The 19,893-nt window shown below is 30.2% G+C and overlaps 2 protein-coding genes across 3 annotated transcripts in view; both read right to left on the reverse strand.

The window, feature by feature from the left end:
- Positions 1 to 13,519: 13,519 nt before the first annotated feature.
- Positions 13,520 to 16,815, reverse strand: LOC107008329 (probable purine permease 11). 2 transcript variants are annotated; one of them, XM_015207315.2, is made up of 2 exons: positions 16,570 to 16,815; positions 13,520 to 14,876 (listed from the first exon to the last, which is right to left on the reverse strand). In XM_015207315.2, the coding sequence occupies exon 2, from the start codon at positions 14,830 to 14,832 to the stop codon at positions 13,789 to 13,791; it is 1,044 nt and encodes a 347-aa protein (XP_015062801.1). In that variant the 5' UTR covers positions 14,833 to 14,876; positions 16,570 to 16,815; the 3' UTR covers positions 13,520 to 13,788. The 2 variants fall into 2 exon arrangements, with proteins under 2 accessions (XP_015062801.1, XP_015062800.1); XM_015207314.2 differs by having other exon boundaries at positions 16,566 to 16,815.
- Positions 16,816 to 18,366: 1,551 nt separating this feature from the next.
- Positions 18,367 to 19,893, reverse strand: part of LOC107008328 (ras-related protein RABH1b) — a 7,118-nt gene continuing 5,591 nt past the window's right edge. The window contains exons 5-6 of the mRNA XM_015207313.2: positions 19,032 to 19,122; positions 18,367 to 18,855 (exon numbers count right to left, since the gene is read on the reverse strand). Of these exons, the coding sequence (XP_015062799.1) occupies positions 18,709 to 18,855; positions 19,032 to 19,122 (238 nt within the window). The 3' untranslated portion in view covers positions 18,367 to 18,708. The remainder of the gene's footprint in view (positions 18,856 to 19,031; positions 19,123 to 19,893) is intronic.

The raw sequence follows: 19,893 nt of genomic DNA on the forward strand, positions 1-19,893 counted from the left end.
ATTAATGAGTTTAAGTCTTCCGCATTACTTTCTGTTGATATTATATTGAAATGTTAGGGTTTAGATTGATTGGTTCGCTCACATAGGAGGGTAAGTGTGGGTGCCAGTCGCGGCTCGGTTTTGGGTCGTGACATTAATAGTGTGTTCTAAAGGTATATATGTGCCTACATGAACACATTACTATTTTTAATCATGCAATATTTTTTATGTCCACATGTGCGCATATATACCTTTAAAATAGGAAAAATGAGCTCATAGTGCCTTTTAAGTTTTCAATTAAAAAAATAGGACAAGTGGTCCTCTTTATATTTCTCTATTTTTTTATTTTTAATATTAATAAAAGGACTAAATTAAGCAACATTTTTCGTAGTTGTCTGGACAACTTTCACTACAACAAAAAATGATCATTAGCGGCATTTTATTCTTCATTATAACTAAATATGTATTTTTAGCTGCAATTATCACTCTTTGTATATGTCCCTTCAGTCTTTAGCGACATTGGTTCTAATGACACTTAACTAATGCCGGTAAAGATTTAAGCACTCTTTATTAGTGTCAATATTTAATGCCGCTAAAAGTTGTTTTTGTTGTAGTGTTCTAAAGTTGCTTGGACAACTATTGAAGTTGTTGAACAATTAAAGAAGTCGTTCCGACAACTACTACGACAGTTGTTAGACTAAAGTTTAAAAATTAAAAGTTTGCGACTACTGTGAAAAATATCTTTTAACCTAATATATTTTATTTGTCACTTCTACCTAATTTTTAAAACTCAAAAGACTTTCACCTAATTGACAAATTAGTTTGTCCCTTTTAATAAACTTTTCAAAGTTTGGTATCATAACAATAATTTTGATCAAAGTTCGAATATATTTCAGACTCTTTTTCCCTTTATAAATTATATAAAGTAAAACTTTTATGTATAAAATAAATTTTAAAAATTATATAGATAATATCCAATTGATTTAGTCTTAAGTTGATTATTGTTAGTCGAAATCAAATCCATCCAAACATAATTAGATTTTCTTCCCACTACTAATACCAAATCAAATAAAAAAACTTATTAATCATTTTTTTTCTTATTTAATCTATTTTTGATTCGATTTCGTTCAGCCTAATCAATAGTAGCACCTCAGTAGTTTGAAATTGTTGTGGTTGACCTTCAAGAATCAAAAGCATTTACATAGGGGCCAGCATGCAATTGTATGGAATCAATGCTTCAAAATTCATAATTCAATAAAACTTTTTTGTAAAATTGATTGATTTTCACTTTTTATTCTTTTTGAAAGGTCCAATCGTCATATTCTATTTAATAAAAATTAAAAAAAATAAAATCTTATAGTCGTATTCATGCATCCAATTAGGCTCTATCAATAAACACAAGAAGAAAGGATTAAAGCACACAACTCACGGGTCAATAAAATATTTTATTCGTCAATTTCATCACTATCAAACATGTTCTTCTTATAAAAACATTTCTAAATTAAAAAGTCAGAAATCTAATTAACAAATAAACTAACCACTAATCAATTAATTTCAAAATTCCTGTGATTTTTTTAAAAAATATTTTCTTCATGTGAATTCGTTAATTAGACTTTAATTCAGAACATTTTGATCAAGAATAAACCTAACAACTCAATTTAAGTTTAATTAAATGAAAATTATTCAACAAACATATATTAGGCATATTAAACTATATTCAATTGACAAGTGCCTCACATTTTTCAAATTAAAACAGCTGACCTTTTTATGTTTACATTTTTCATGAGTTGACCTTTTATATATATTTTTTTTCATGGGTTGACCTTTTTATATATTTAGACAAAAATCATTAGCTGCACATGAAATAGAGGTTATTTTATTAGAATGACTGATTCAATTTTAAAGTTAAAATATCTAAATATAATCGAGTTTGCAACAAATAACAACATATCTAATGTAATATCATAAATAAGATTGAGAGAAGATAGAATGTATACAAATTTTTTTATTTAATTTTGTGAGACAGCGAAACTGTTTCTAATAAACCTCGCCTAATTATAAACAATTTAGAAATATTGGTTGGTGTCCAAACCAAACAAAATAGTTTTGTTTTGAAATTTGAAACGTGTCCTCAAGAGATAATTTGAAAAAAATAATATTATAACATATTAAAATATATTGTGCGTTCAAATATCATCTTACACGTGTATGAGTTTAGCTCATTAATCTATCATGTTCAAACGTTAGCCAAAATATATTGTATGTGAAAAATAATAAAATTAAGACAATATCCTTTTAGAAAACCAGAGCTTAGAAGTGCAACTAAGTCTTTTTCATAGTCTGGCCGGAATTATAAATTAGAAATATTAGGTATCAACAATTTAATTTAAAAGTGGCTTAAGCTAAACTTTCATAATCAGAATTATTATTGCTGAATAACTGATTAGTTCAATCATTATTCATCACCACAATTAGTTATTAAGCCTAAATAAAAGAAATAAAATTCTCCATGTATCTTTTTTTATGTAGCTTGACTCAACGCTTATCATTACCGCAAATCACAAAAAAACAAAAATGATATACATTCCATTAGTACAGGAATATTAAAATGATATTGCATAAACAGTATAATTGGATATGTATACATCTTTGATACATAGTTTTTATATAAATATGTGTGTGTGTGACAATTTAGTTGATTAGTTTTTGTGGTCTGTAACGTAACTAACGAAATTGGATTATAAGAATAATTGATGAAACATAAAAAGCCCTTTATTTTAGCCCAATATAGCATGTTTGATTCACATTTCGTTATTAAGTTAGTTATCCACAGTAGAAACAAACGGACCGTTATAACTATTGGTTAATTTCAAAAGAGAAAACTACACTAATTGAATTCATTAGAAAAAATATTTACAAAAATTTATTTAAATACACAATTTATTTTTATTATATTCTCTAAAATTTTATACTATTCGAAGAATTATAAAAAGCTTTATTCTCTTACTTGATGTATCAATCGGATACATCGCGTAAAGTGATTTATCGAAAAGTTGAGTGATGCATTCAAAACTAAGACCTGATTTATCAAGACGTTGAGAAAAATATCCGGATTTCACCAAATTAAAGAGATTTGGCAATTTGGAAAGTGTAAGAATATGATATAATTATCTCTTAACACTATGAAATTTGTGTAAATTTTCCAATATCTATCAAAATTGGACCTAATTCAATATTTACCCAGAATGGACCCACAACCCAAACTATTTATCCGATTTTTCCTTGTTGTAATCATTGAACCACAGATTCTTTATACTTGATATCGTCACTTCTTCCTCTTTGATAATCACCGTTTTCAGTACTTGTTTACAGTCTAAAATCAGCAAATGTTGTTACAGATGACATGAGAAAGTGTGAAACCTCGTAGAGATAGATGGTTATATTTTTAGAGTTATCAATATGGGCTAGCTCTCTCCATTCGGACTAATCCATACATGTTTAGCAATTTGATGGGCTAACCTATTTTTTTTATGAGTAAGAAAATGGCCAGCTCAGTCCATAAGTGCGTGGGCTACGGGCTTCGCCGGGTCAGCCTCTTTTTTCAAAATTATTAATTTATTAAATTATTATTGAAACATATTTTATTACAAATATCGACAAGACAATATTACATGGGGTTAGTGTTACTACTCGTTAATAAAATATAGAGCTTGTGTCTTAACAATGCTTTTTTTTCCTTCTTTAGTCCCATAATTCTTTTACTTTATGTAGTATATATTTTATAAATATAATTTGTATTTTGATTGCAATATTTCAAACTTTAAACAGATTTTGAATGTAGATTCCTATTATTTTTAATTAATACTCTATTTATTTCCCCTTTTACTTAAAGGAAAACTTTAGCATATAAGGGAAATTTAGCTAACTAGTCAAAAAAACTAACTTATTTAGTGATAATATCCATACTTAATAATATTAGTAAACATGTCAAAAATGTCATTATTTTAAAAATAAATAATTATTCTTATATTATTAATATTTTCTCTCTAATTATTTACATCCTTTTTTTCTCTCTCATAAATTACACATTTTTCTATATTTATGTAATTGGATATATATTAATGATATTTTAAATTTTCTCTCACTTTTATTAATATTATTATCAATTTCTATCTATATCTTTATTTTCACTTTTCTTAATAAAAGATTTTCACTCTCTCTCTCTAACCTATTTCAAAATTAATTCTTCACAGATTTTCGAATTTTCCTATTATCTTCTTTAATATTCAACTCATCTACTTCCCATATTTACGCTTGGATTTTCACTTTCTCTCTCTAACCTTCTTCAAAATCAATTTCTTCACATATACTCAACTTCCAAGATTTACGCTTGATTTTCACTTTCTCTCTCTAACCTTCTTCAAAATCAATTTCTTCACAGATTCCTGAATTTTCCTATTTTATATCATTCTCAATTCAATTCGTTTCAAGGTTTGATTTGGAGATTCACATTGATTTGGGTATTATGTTCTTCATATTCATTATTGATTTACTTACTTATTTTAGTGTTTTTTTTTTGTTTTATTGTTGTTCTTAAATCATTTTTTAGGGTTTCATAATACAAAATTCTCTCTTCAATGGACGCTTTCAAGATAGTTACTAGAGAGTTTTAAGCATCTGTTACTTTTTATAATTTTTCTCTCCCCTAAATAGCTCCAGTTTGTTATATAAATTATGTATTCTTTTTAATTAAACAAAATAATTAATATACATAATAAGGTAAAATTTTGACATTATCACTAAATATTGAAAGTGTTGACACTATACCCTATTAAATACTAAAATAATGACATTTTAAAAAATTTTCCCTCTTATTTCTTGGTTAATTTTTATGTGGCCCACGGGCTGCTCCTATCCATATTTTTTTAGCCCCTCAAATCGACAAACTTATTTCGGCCGAGCTAAAAAGCCTTTTTCTTAAAGGAAAACTTTAGCATATAATCACTAAGAAACAGCCTAATTACTCTCCATAACTATAGTTTGATAATTACAATGTGTAGCTACATGTGAGAGAGGTGAGCAAGACTCGAAGAGAGAGGAGAGATGCGAAAGAGAAGGTAAAAGTGGGAGAGAGGTGAAATTGTATGTGTATATTGGTTAGATAATTATATATTATACATATGCATTTGTATAAAAAGCAAGCGAAATTGGGAGAGAGAGGAGAGAGGCGAGCGAAGTAGAGAGAGGGAGGAGAGAGGCGAGCAAGAGATGGCAGAGAGTGGGAGAGAGTTGAATTGTATATGTACATTGATTAGATAATTGTATATTATACATATATATTTGTATATTCTGGCGAAATTATACATATACAAATGTGGCTAATTATACAAACTCGAAGTCAGCTCACGTAATTAATGTATAATGTTAGTCGTGAATAATAATTATAGCAAACTATAGTTATAACAAGTAATTAAATAGTATAAATTTACTTAATCGCGTAATTTTTCTTTTTTTAAATGTGCACAAAAAACATAATCCAACCCTAACAAATCACAGATTAAACCATATTAACTCAACAAACCTAACTCATATTAATGACTATAATTATTTTCAACAATATGGAGAGCAGTACACAACATATATAGAACGTATAGTAATGATAGTAATAAATAGTACGTACATCTGAGCCGCTGATCCATGTAAATTCTGAACATAGCCACTGCTTGCAAGTGCTCACATGTCCATATCTTCTAAAATCTATAATATCACATGTCCAATCCCTACATAAAAAAATATTATTAGCGATAATTAATTTTTAATTATTATTAAATATTTAATTTTAGCAACAATTAATATTCTTTGTATATATTCCTAAAGCCTTTAGCGATATTGATTTTAATGGCACTTAACTAATACCGGTAAAAACTTTAGCACTATTTATTAATCAATATTTATTGCCGCTAGAAGTTATTTTTGTTGCGATGAATAATAAAAAAATACCTCATACTAGTACATAATTTAATTTCGAATCTGCATAAACAAATTCTTTTAACAAGAACAAACAGAGCATTAGTCAGTGGACAAGGAAGAAAAATCAATTTTACCATTTAAAGATTTACTATTTGAGCAAGAAATAGTACTAATAACTTTTCTGAAATTTTGGATGATATTGAAGAGAAACAACAATTCAGCATGGAAACAGCAAAACTGAACCCATTCAATCCCCTTAACACAATTAGGTTAGGTGAAATAAGCGGATCGAATCGAATCAAATAAAAAGATTAGTCGATATAGAAGAGAAGGACTTCAATAAAATACATCGACAAAATTGAGCAGATCTAATTTATGGGGACAATGCAAGAATTTAAAGATATCTTTTAGTTAACATGTTAGTCATACTAATTGTTTAAGAAAAAAGAGACTCAAAACTTCTCTTTACCTTCCTAATTTGGTAAGCTAATTATGACATGAAAACTTATGGTAAATTTTTGAAGTATTCTATGTTTACTTCTAATCATATAATTTTATTATGATTAAATTATAATATTAAAGTAATAACATGTGCTTTCTATGTTTTATATTTAGTTGTAATATTTTTCATTCATATGCTTTTAAAAAAATTATGAATAATTTTTTGTTACAATTTACGTTTGATTTTTTTTTCAATGTAAAGAGTGTTATTTACTTCCAAACAATTAATTTTAATAGTAAAATAAAAATTAATTTGATTTAAAATTTGCAAATTGGCAAATGTTTTAGGGCGATTATTGTTAGTAATGTTGACTGGAAAAAAGAAAATATTATTTAACAAAAATGTGATAAGTTATTTCTTATTATCGATGGAATGATAATTTCGGAATAACATAGTTAAGATAACAAAAATAATATCTTCAAACTCTTTTACTATTTCTTTTTTCACCACCTTTAATTTACTTATAGATGATATTTTTTTAAACACAGTTTTAAAAATTATGTAATGCATACTATTTTTAATACGACGATCAAAATTCACTATCAGAATAACGAATCCTTTTATATATTCTAACATAACAAAACTATAACGTAACTAATTATCTAATCATAATTTATCTTCAGACCAACTTACCCCGTCCTTTAATTTTAATTATTAAAATTTAGTCCTTTTTGTCTTGGCTCTCAAATGACATGTTAAGGTTGGTTCCAACTGAAATCGTTAGAATTTGTTAGACTGGACCCATCCTTTGTTAGATTAAACCATTTACCTTAAACTATAAATTTATAACTTAAAAACTTGTATTAGTAAAATGCAATATTGAAAAATAAATTAAATTAGCATCAATTAAGAAAAGATACAGTAGAAGAAAGGTAGAAAAATGCTCAAAACAAGTGTATACATTGTTAGAGTATATCTCACAGGTGCTTATATTCAGTTCTGTGTTAATCATGTAAATTTTTATTTTTTTAAATAAAAGTCATTCAACTTTAAAATTTATCACACAAAAAGCACTTTTTAAAAATATTTCTTATCATATAAAGTCATTTAATTTTGTTCTAAATTAAGTTAAAAATAAATTTCACCTGAATTTTATATTTTATTCTGAAAAATATGAACCAAATTTGCATGAACAAAAATTTCCTTCTAATTAAGAAGAAGCATGGTAGACTCTACTTAACAAAAAAAGCCGTTTAAACTTTTGATTATTTTTTTTTAAAAAAACTAAGATATATTTAGGAAGAAGAAAACAATGTAACCACTTAACTATAAATATTAAATATCCTTTTATCCAGAAAAAATAAAGAATAATGAAATTTTCAGAGGTTTTAAAATAAACTGAAGTGCTAGAAATTATAACTTAGAACTTCAAGATAAATTTTGAACGGTAGAAATTGAATTTGTAGGTCTGCATGTGTTTGGTGATATTTTTTTCTATTTATTTTTTGTTGATGTAGCTATTGTTTGTTCTCTTTTGACACTTAATGTATAGTCATTAAAATAATATTTATAACCCTCTTATTGTCATAGTGAAGCAATTCGGATCTTGTCGATTCCATGGTGGTTACCTTCGCTTTGAAGGATTTTTCCACGTTAAATTTAGTGTTCTTTATTAATTTAGATTTTCGTTTTTATCTTTTCATCACAACAAGTGGTATCAGAACCAGATTCAATAATGAAGTCAGGTCTAGTGGTTCGATAATCGATGATTGAGTCAGGTTAGAGACGAGTATTCATCTTGGCGGGTGTAGTTCTAGCCGCAACCTTTTAGACAGTAATGAGGATATTTGTTGGACTCTATGTCGAGACGTAGAGTCGATGGAGGAGATTATGGAAGAGATGAAAGCTGTTAAACATTATGTGAAGAAGGTGAACATATTTATTTTGTCAGAAATTCAGGGCAAGAGGGAGATTTGTTGGGTTTTATTTGCTCTGAATTTCTAACCATAAATAGATTTTTCTTTTAGGAAAAGGTTTAGAGTGGCTACTCTTTTCCTGGTAGGAAAAAGTCTGAGGCTCTATAAAAAGAGGCTTGTTCCTTCTAACTTAATCGGTATTCACAATGTATTCCTAGGGGCTTTGAGAGTTTTGGTTATGGAGAGAATTTGTGGGACACAAATTTGATACGTTATCACTTGTGTAGATCTCCATGTATTCCGGGTGAATTGGTTGAGTTTGTTTCTCTCTATATTTTGTACTCTCATATTTATAGTGAACTGACTGCTTATCTTCTTTATGGATGTATGTGACCTAACCATGTTAAATATTTGTGTCTTTTGATATATTTCTCCTTTGTTTTCTTACTCGTGATCTTTCGAAGTATCCTAAATTAATCATGTAACAATTCGCTCCGCCCAACCCGCATTAAATTCTCTTAAAAGTATTTCAACTTGGTTCGTCCGCATAATGTTAAACTCGCCCTACCACATAACTTCAACCCCCTATCATCCTTATATAATATTATAAACCTAGCACGAAATAATCTGTTCAAGAATACCTTATTATATATACTTCAAATGATTTATGAAATGATTTCTAATCTAATATTTAATATAAGATGGAATAGTTTATAATGTATAATTGTAGCACAAAAGACATACTTTTAATGGAATCTGATGGAAATAATGATGCAATTTGATTATGAAAGGAAGCCTCCTATTGAATTTAAGGTTCTCAAGGTAAGAAATGACTGTATATTCACATCCTAATGGGTTCAGTTAGGTACCGTAACAATCTTAATTTAGTAAATCTAAAATCACACAATTTGCAATACTTTATTGACTTACGTTGTAGTTGATATGATTAACTCTTATAGATTATTACTTAATTATGAAATTTTACCAATTATATATACTTCTTGTACGTGTGTTGTAATTCATTTGATTAAATAGAAACGAAAAATAGAAAAATAGAATTTCGAGCCCATATGAAAATGCATGTTCTAAAAGAATTTGATCTTCTTATAATTGTCCAAGGTTTAAGTTGATTCATTTCATGATGAATTAAAATACTATTCTTTAATACTGTCATTAGAAATTATAGAATTTCACCGAACTCAACAAATAAAATAAAATCATACTGTATTTACTTTTTATCTATGAAAAGTGATGCGAAAAGGGGGAAAAAGAGAGAAAAAAAGAAGAAATAGAAGAATTATTATTTCATTTTTTTAATGCGTCATAAGGTGAAGCCTTTGAAATATTTTTAGTCACCAACAAATGCGATAATACCTATTCGGAAAAGGAGGTGAACATTTCTTATTTTAAAAAAAAATTAATTAAATAATTTATGTCATAGGAATTAACAAGTAAAAGGAAATGAATTAGTGAAAAATTAAAAAAATAAATCTTATCCAAAAAGTTTATTAAAAATCAAAGTCAACCGAGGGAAGAAGATAACGACATAAGAGACTCTCTTCTCAATCTTACATGTATCTAACCATTTTAGGTATTCTGTTTCTTAAGAAATTAAGTAAATTTATTATTATATTTTTATTTAGAGTTTTTTTAAAGTCAAGTTTTTAATCAATGAATATAAATTAATTTATTTTGATTAATTAATTTAATTAATAAATATAAATTATTTACTTTAATTTTTTTTATGTTGATTAAATATATATTTTCAAGGCTAATAGCTCTTAAAGGTGAAATAGAAAGAATAATATCATTTATGTATTGATTTTGTGAAATAACAAATATTAAGGACCATCTATTTTTAGTAAGGAAGACATATAATTACAAACGAAGAGAGTACCTTTTAATAGCCACTTGAACGATTTTTCTATATATTAAGGTTCGAATAAAAGCTATTGATTCTCGTGAACCCAAGGTAGTTCTTCTAGAATATCCACCCCTGTGACAACAACTGAGGTGCACGTTTGATGATATTGTAAGCAAATAACAATCTCACATGATGAATCTTATTCTTTTCCTAAAATAATTGAGCTAGCTACTGCTAGTCTGTACCAATTTCGATATGACAAATGAAGAGAAACCACTAATTAATACAAAAATAATGATGATCAAACCACAAACAAATTACACTAATTTTACATGATTAAAAAAAAGAATAACTAATTATGCCTCTATTTTTCTCCTTATTTTAAAAGCTACACTAACCTATAAATTCCAAGTCCTCATGAACATAGTACGTTTTATATACTCCTAAAGAACTTGTTAATTTTGAATCTGATACTTCTCTAGTAGATTTTTTTTATATTTCAATTCATGTAGAATAATACAATACTATACATTATACTAGTGATGAAGTATTTTATAGTGTTCAATGTGTTAATTTTGAGGCATTTTGAGATGAGTTTTAAGTTCAACTCAATGCAACATAACACATAGGGTGGTTGAAAAAGAATTAGCTACCCAGACTTTTAAGTTTCCAAGAACAAGATGTAACGCTTTGTGTATATTTATACATATCTAAGTTAATTTATCTTTGCCTATATATACCCCTCTTATAAAAAAATGTAATGAAGTGAAAAAAAAATGTCAGAGAGATTACCCCTTCCATGGCTTCTTCAAATGAGCATTTACAATGTGAAAGTTGGGGGTGAAAATGTCATTACAAGAGTTGCTGATCGCGAAGTGACGATGAGCCATGGAATTTCTGAACTAAGGCATGGTATGAAGGCTGATCCAAATCCAATTGTTGGAATTGACGTTGTTAATTCTGGTGATTTATTGCTTTTTTACGTGAAAAAACGTTGTCTAATCATTCAGTACAATCGTATTTTAGCATTGAATGATAAATATCAAGTACCAAGTTTTCTAGCCTCGTTTTTACAAGACAAAAACATAACATTTGTTGGTCCTAGACATATTAACAACAAGTCATTTACATGGAGTGGTGTTTATCAAAAATTTGATTTTAAAACTGTTGTGGATGTTGGGTATTTGGCTGCTCAGATATGTAAGAAGCCTAGGCTTCTTAGTAGTACACTAGAAGAATTGATGCTTGAAGTTGACGTTGAAATTATGAGACCAATCATTGGTAATGGTTCACTACGTCATAAGTGGGAATCTTCTGCTGTTTTGTCTGAGGAGGAAGTCAAAGTTGCAATATATGAAGTTTATTCATGCTATCAAATTGCAACAAAGGTTATTGAGGTGATGCAGACTGGGGTTACTACGCATGGATAATGGGTTGTGCAGAATTTGAACGAATCAAAACGAGTTTTGCTAATAAACAGGTTGATCATATAACTCAATCCGTCCAGTTTTTACTAAAATTTCATTTTTTCTTTCTTTGTTCATGTAATAAGCTTTTTTGTTGACTATATGACACATGTTAAACAAAAAAGAGACTTAATAAAAAAATGTTTTTGGTATCCTATGTTATCTTAAATTTTAGCTCTATACAGAGTAATTATTAGATTGTCTTTGCAATTATAATCTTCTAGATATATAGTAAAATAAAGCCGACACGATATATACTGTAGCTTCAATACGTCTTGCTCTATTTGTTGTGGAGCTTATATGTATACTGATTTAAAATAAAGGCTTAATATATATATTAGATCCTAAATTTGATTTTAAATTTTAACTTTGATCTCAAATTTTTATATTGCACAAATAGGCACTTTAACTATCCTATCTTTCAATAAATAAACACACAATTTTTTGGAGCCAAAGTGTGTGAAATGCAAACGCTCCCACGTGTATTACTGAGCCAATCAGTGGCTGCCAACTAACTAAACATTTTACATGTCTTTTTTTTTTAAAATATCTTACATGTCATTTTGAAACTAAAAAAAATTAAAATTAATTTTAATTAATATAAAAGAGATTCATTAAGGGTAGAATTGTCATTTCAGCATTTTTTTACCTTTGTGGGCCTCGAAAATCACCCTCACTCGCGTAGAATGCATGCATTTCACGCATTTTGCCAGGTAGGAATCACATGTTTATTTATTGAAAGATGGGATAGTTAAAGTGCATATTTGTGAACTATAAAAGTTTGAAGTCAAAGTTAAAATTTGAAGCCAAATTTAAGATTTAATATATGTATTATGCCTAAAATAAATGGTGTTTTAATTTTTTCATTTTGTTTCAATAAAAATGGTATTTAGTAGTGATAAATTGAGTTTCACATTGTAAATATTAAGACATTTAATTATTGATATGTTAATAAAAATACTCCTTAATTTTTAAAAACAAATTATTTCTTAGAAGTTACGTCCAAAGGAAAAATATCACTTATTTTAAAAGGAAGAAATTATCAAATTATCATTAACATGATGTGAAACTTTGGATCAAGCTCTCACGACTTTTTGTCCGTACCAAACATACTCTTTTTATGTTGATTATAATTATTTATTTAATGTTAACAGCAATCATGGCTGTTTATGGTTATGGTTAACAATTAAATTAATCACAATTAGAATTAAATCGATTAAAAAAAATTGGTATTTTATTTAGTTTGTTTAGGTTTGATTTTAAATTTTAAAAAATCGATACTATTTGGATTGGTTTTAATTCTATTAAAAACAACCGTAAAAATAACCAAACCGAACCGATAAATTAGATATATAAATTTTATAATTATCTATATATTATTTCATAAATATAAAAATATTTTGTTAAATTTTAATCAACTTAAGTCTTTACTTTACCATTTTTACGAGTCACTTTAGCCCAAGTATAACAATCTCAAATCCAAGTCCATCAAAATTCATTTAAGTCTTTACCTACTTCACATAAAATAGTCACCCTTTCTCTTAAATAAATTACTTTGTTTGTGTAATGATAACTCTAACATAGTTTAATTGCTTGATTGAACCGACATTAGCTTTTCTGTAGATTGTTCATGTACTTGGTGTTTGTGTTTATCGAGATACGTATCCTTACAAAAATTATTACTTTCAAATCGAATAAACCAGAAAAACTAAACCAAATCGAACAAAACCAACAATAACCAAACCAATGGTTATTTTTTTCGTTTGATTTGATTTGGTTCTAGAAATTTAAAAAAAACAATTAGATTGATTTCATTTTGATTTTAATCAATAACCAATCCAAACCGAACCACGAACACCCTGACAACAATTATGACAGAATATTTATTTGCCAAGTATCTATTGAACCCTTAACCAGTAATGGAAATGAAGCATGTTCTGCCACTGGAACTGATCACTGCTTAATATTATTTAATGACAAAATCAATATTTTGCCCCTAAATTGCCATTGCTATTAACCCTTAACAGGCATTTGTAAAATGAAAATTCTTCATACGACAAAATTTCTATCTACAATACAAACAAGTATGAAAAGAATTTTAGCTGCGTGTTCCAGAACTATAGTCTATATAATTACCAGTCAACAAAGCCTTCAGCAAGATCTTGACTCGTTTGGAGTATCATCAACTGCACTTGGTGCTTTGCTTGCCTTAAGATCATCGACGTAATTCTGGTATATGTAAGTACAGAATCCCCAAATCGCCATCAGCATGGCAATTGCCTTCACACCGTTCAACGTGTCATGGAGGATTATCACTGAAGCAATAGGGGTGATCGCCAATGAAAGTGTACTAATGACATTAGAGAACAATGAGGACACCACGAAAACCAAACCAACAACCCCAACTGAGCATATCTGCCAAGCTATAGCTGTCCAAACCAGAGTCATCACATATGCAAGTTTTCCAGCGGTAAAACTACCCATTTCCCCATGCAAAGTCTTCCATTCCCCGCTAGCAAATAGCCCCACTGTAGAGACAGCGGTGGCTACAATTGCTGTGTATATTTGCATCTCCAGAACCACGGAAAAAGTTTCTTTCTTTAGAACCTTTTGGAATGAAAGCTGCATAAGGGAAAGCAATAGAGCATACATAGCTGAAGCGGCAAGAGTAACTAGAAATCCAATGACATATTTAGACTTAGTTACGCCTGGAGGCTTATCAGAATCTTCATTAACAGCAAGAAGAGAGGCAGATAACGAGAGCACGACAACAGAATTCATGATCAGTGCTGTGAACTTTTGATGGTTTAGGAAGTAAGAAATAACTGCACTGAAAACCAATTGTGTTGCACAAATAAGGGAATACGTAGAAGCGGAGAGATACAATAGACCAATTGAATAGAGCATGTTATCTCCTGCAACCAGTACACCAATAACCAAATAGACCACGCTAACTGTGATGATTGAAGGTCGATTCGAGGCTTCTGAATGAGTTTGAGGAGAAGAAATGAATAGGTAAGGAATGAAAAGAAGAGGAAAAGCAGCTGTCTGGACAACAGTGGCCATCCACTTACTATTTCCACCCTTCTCATAGTAAAATCTTCCCAAAATTACAGCAGCAGCTTGACCAACGAGAAGGAAAACAATGTTGAGTGCCACCAGAAGCCAAAAGTGCAGACGGTTCAGCTTTGCCATCGGATGTTGTGCATCATCTTTTTGCAAAATAGGTTGCTGATTATCTAACGTTATAACAACCATGGACATATGAGTATGGTATCAACACATAAAGAACACAACCAATCATATTATCAAAGACATAACGCAACAGAGGTTATAGATAGACTAATTACAAGTGATCACTTGTCGTGCCTCCTCTAAATTATCTCTAGGGAGGGGCGCGGGGGGCAAGGAAAATCCGCATAAACCCGCAAAGACTTTGCCCCGCCGTCCCACATAGCATAATTATTTTGTTTTTGCCCTGCCCCATCCCGCATGAACTTTCCAACATTTTTCCTGCTTCTAACCGTATCAATTTAGTTTGAGGTGAAACACTTTTGGACATTTTCTTGTCTCCAGTGATCTTGACTATCATAGGGAGAGTAATAAATCATTCAGTTCGTTGAATATCAGCGAGGCTGGATCACCTCCTTTTTCAAGGAGAGCTAATGCTTGTTGGGTATTTTGGTTTGACATTGCTTCACATCCAAAAAAAAGGTAGCTACGTCTGAGTTAAACTTGGTGATGGAAGTTTTCTTTCCTTTCTCGATGTTGACGTAAGACCAAGCTCATGAGCTTATTATCCTAGGTTGGTACAAGTTGATTGGACCCCCTTTTTTACATCCCTATGTCACCGTGTGGCGACATGGGGGCGATTAAAGAAAAGAGAGTAATGGGGTTTCTCCCGCTTTGTATTTGAAGAACCATTCCATTAGTGAATAATCATTATCAAACCCTAACCTGCTTACCCACCCTGCCCACGCTTTATCTGCTGCCCTGCAAATACTAAAACCCGTCCCACCATTGCCATCCCTATATATCTCATCATATACATTGCGATCCCTATATGTCTCATCATATACATGCCTCAAATTTATACTTACCTTGTGTAAAAAGATTCTTTTAACAAGCACAAACTGTTATTGATGGAAACTATTGGGAAGTAATCCAAGAACAACAACTACTACTACTACTATGCCTCTTTACCAAAGAAAAACAATCCAACCTTTTCTTAATATTTCTTACAACAAACAACAACCCAATATATAGTTCCAAAAGCGGGAATTGGGGAGGGTAGAGTATATGCAGAACTTACCAATGCCTCGAGGAGGTGGAGAGTTTGTTTCTTAAAATTTTTTAGGTGTACTAAAGATGTGAAGGAGGACTCTATGGCCTAATATGGATCAATTCCATTGGCCTTAAACCCTAGTAAAATACACTCACAAAAAAGTGACTTGATTCTTTTGTTATATGATTCAGCAATAGCTCAGAGCTGAAAGTATATCAACTTTTAAACTCATACCTAACAAAAGAAAAACAAAAAGACCTTTCTACTTTTATCATTCTTCCTTCTAAACTTATTGTTTGACCAAGAAAAAAAATCACATTTTTACCTCAAATTAATGGAGAGCTTCACTGGAAATCAATTCTTTTTTCATAATTAGAGAAACAAAAATCAAATCAAATCCAAAATGAATACAATCGATCCCGTTATCATATAACAAAACCCACAATACGTAATAGCTCAGGAACAAAGTGATCATACAGAAAACAGAAAATGATGTCACAGAAACCCCAAGAATCCATTTTTTAAATTAAAATAACCCACTGACTATGAATAAACAAAAACCCATAAAAGAATGAATAAGAATAGCACATCTATTTATGTAAAAAAATACAAAAACAGAAAAAAAAAGGGAGAAACAGAGGACCTGCCATGGTGGAAAAAGGGAAAATTTGGTCAAGCGGCTACAACAGAAGCCTCAAGTCAGTGAGAAGAACCGAACTTCAATGAAATTAATATAATAAACTGAATCCAAATTTAAAGGAGAGAGCTTTAGCTGAAATTACTACTCAGCCCCCACTCACACTCAAACAAAATAAAATTATTAAACAATCGAGTTTTAATATAAATATAAAACATTTCGCGAAAATAAACGAGGAAAGTGGCAAGTTGAAGGCATATTTCGAAGGGTCATGAGATGATCATCATGAGAAAGTAAGTATTGAAAAGAGATATTGAGGTGGCCAATGGGGTGAGGACACGTGGGGGAGAGAGATTATATGAGAGATCCGTGAGGAATTATAAAATGAAAAGATAATAGATTTTGTAAATCTACGTGACATCATTTAATTAAGCATAAATTTACAAAAAGGGAACTTGTTAAAGTTTATGATTTAGAAAAAATTTTACATACTTGTTTACGTTATAAATTATTTTATTCAACATAATATATATATAAAAGATGAATCTTATTTTGGTTACGATACTCTATTTTAAATTATTCTAACTAATATATTATTTTGTAGAGGCATTTTGAAATTCCATAAATTTTTTATAGAATAATCACAAAAAGAGATCAAAACTCGAACAATCAAAAAACTTTAAGAATATCCATGAAGTCATATCATCATAATTTAATAAATATATTACTAACATTTGCAGACCCACAATTTTAATTTGTTTTATGATTACTGTATATTTTGATAAATTTTGTGACGCGCACATATATTATTGATATTTATAGAAAGTTATTGGTGGAGTACTTCTTAATGGGAATGGGTAGACATGGTTAGATTCACCATCTTGCAAAGGGATAACCTTTCACTATCTAGGCGCCCTCGAAGGAGGGGTCCCACGGACTTCTTCCCCGAAGGTCAAGCCGTAGTTCTCGTCCCTGGGAGAAGTGGAAGGTGTTAGGAGGATGGAGCGCTGAGCTTTTGATATATGCGTCCCAGTACTAATCCAAGGAAGGAGGATATTCAAAAAAAGAAAACGGGAATGCCAAAGGGGAGAGGAAGTTTGTTATTTTTTCTCTTCTAATACGAGAAGCCAAGGATTTTCGTTGAGTAATATTTGGGAAATTTCCCACCCAAAAAGAGCCTTCATTGAGAGTGAAGAACGTTAAAAATCCTATTACTCCCTCTAAAAAAATTTAATTAACGTAGTAAGGTGCACAACAAATATGAGACTATTTTTAGTATAATGATCAACTAATATAAGACTGAGGGAGTAACTTATAAAAAATAGTTCAAAATTATCATACAAATGATCAAATTTATCTTTTCTTCTGTTATTGACTTTCAATCTATTTGATCAATTTTACCCTCATTTCCACTTCTTTTTCAATAAAAATTAATTATCAACTCTTACACAACATGGATCAGGGGAGAAACGGATTGGAATAAGGTACTGATACAAATATAGTGTTGAGAATATGAATGCTTTTACTAAACACCGACGAACAAAAAAGTGCACGACTTGTGAAAAAATTCTCATCTTTATCGTTTATCCTGTCAATGATTTATTGGTCACTGGGGTCTAGATTTGAACTCCTGTGCTATATTGGCACACAATCAATTGAAAAAGTGGATTTAGTTATGAATGGGTCAGGTTAGAATTTTGTATGAACCAAAAACTAATTTGGCAGAGCCAAACTTTGTGGAACCAGTAGTGCAAAATTTGGCTCTAACTAATTTGTGAAACAGTAAAAGTTGCATAAGAGGTATAAATAAAGTTTCAATGCGTTCAACCATTACTCACTCAAGAACGTCCAACCAAAATTTCTGATTACAAAACTGCATTGAATCAGCTGATAACATGCACTTAAAAAAACTTGTTCCATAAGGGTGCTGCTAAATTGCATAGGTCTAGAGACTGATACAAATAAGTGAAAACATACTAAAAGTCTTAAGCAACTAGGATGACAACCTCCGTGTCCAACTTCAACAAACACCAAAAATAAAAAAATTCAAATTTTACCAAAGTCAACAAAGAACTTTACAGATAATACTTGTTATCAAAAGCAAAATATAAAACTGAGTCGAAAAACTATAGAATTGCAAACCATAAAATTAACAAGCACATCCTCCTGATTGTGCCTGTGATTGGGATGCATTTGAGTTGCTTGACTTGAGATTGACATCAACCATGTCTTCTTGCTTAGCCGAAGATAGTGTCTCCATTCCTGGCAATGCTGCTGCAATTTTCCTAAAAAGAGGCTGCAAAAGTTGAATATGCACTATCAGCAACAAAACAGCAAGTGGATGAAAGAACAAACAGTTCAGAACAATAACATCAAAGCACTGATTTTCTTAGCATGAATGCACAAATGATGCATATTGGTATCACAATTTCACATTTTATTGAAGCAAAGTAAGAAGCTAATATTACTTACTTTAATATTGAAGCCAGCCTTTGCACTGGTTTCAATAAACATCACATTTAGTTCGCGAGCTTTCGCTTCTCCTTCCTCAATTGAAACTTGCCTGCAATTTACCACAGGATAAAAGAGTGCATGAGAATCATGTTCTAGATATAGCAATAATAAGACTACTCATAGGAACACAATACTCCAGTTGTAGACAGCAAAAACATCAAGCTTATTAATATGTCATCATTCCTGGGGCTCAAAGCCACAGACTACTCATTGCTCACAGCAAAAGAAAGGTGTACCCCACACAATTCCCTAAACTTTTTATGTAAATCCAGACACAGCTTCAACATAATGGACCATCAGAAATTCTCAAAATCTGTCTACTATTTCTTCCACATATAATGGAATATGAAGAACATAGAAAAAGTGACAAATTACTTTATCACTCTATGAGCAAAATGCACATTTCCACTTTTACAGAACAAGATAAGTGAAAAAGGTCAAGAATCCTTGCACTTGATCCCCAGTGATTTACTAAGGTTTTTGCTAAGGAAGTTTCTATTTAAATCAGGTATTGCTAAAACTATTCCTACCCAACAATTAGAAGGTGAAATATAGTTCGTACGTACTGAATGATCATTAACTAACAATTATTAAACAAACTCATGAAGGACGAATCCAAAAGCACCTATACAGGTAGCTAGTCACATAACCACACAACTGTCAACTCATATCTCTGTGGTCAATGGTAAAAACCAGGACCTTCTAATACTTTCTTGTAAATACACATATGGTTGCACAAAGACGTCTACTTCAGCCAGACCATACAGGCATCCCAACTGCTAATCCCTGAATAATCCCCACCCCCACCCCCACCCCCACC

Source organism: Solanum pennellii, chromosome 1 (assembly GCF_001406875.1).
Source record: "Solanum pennellii chromosome 1, SPENNV200".
Lineage (NCBI taxonomy): Eukaryota > Viridiplantae > Streptophyta > Magnoliopsida > Solanales > Solanaceae > Solanum > Solanum pennellii.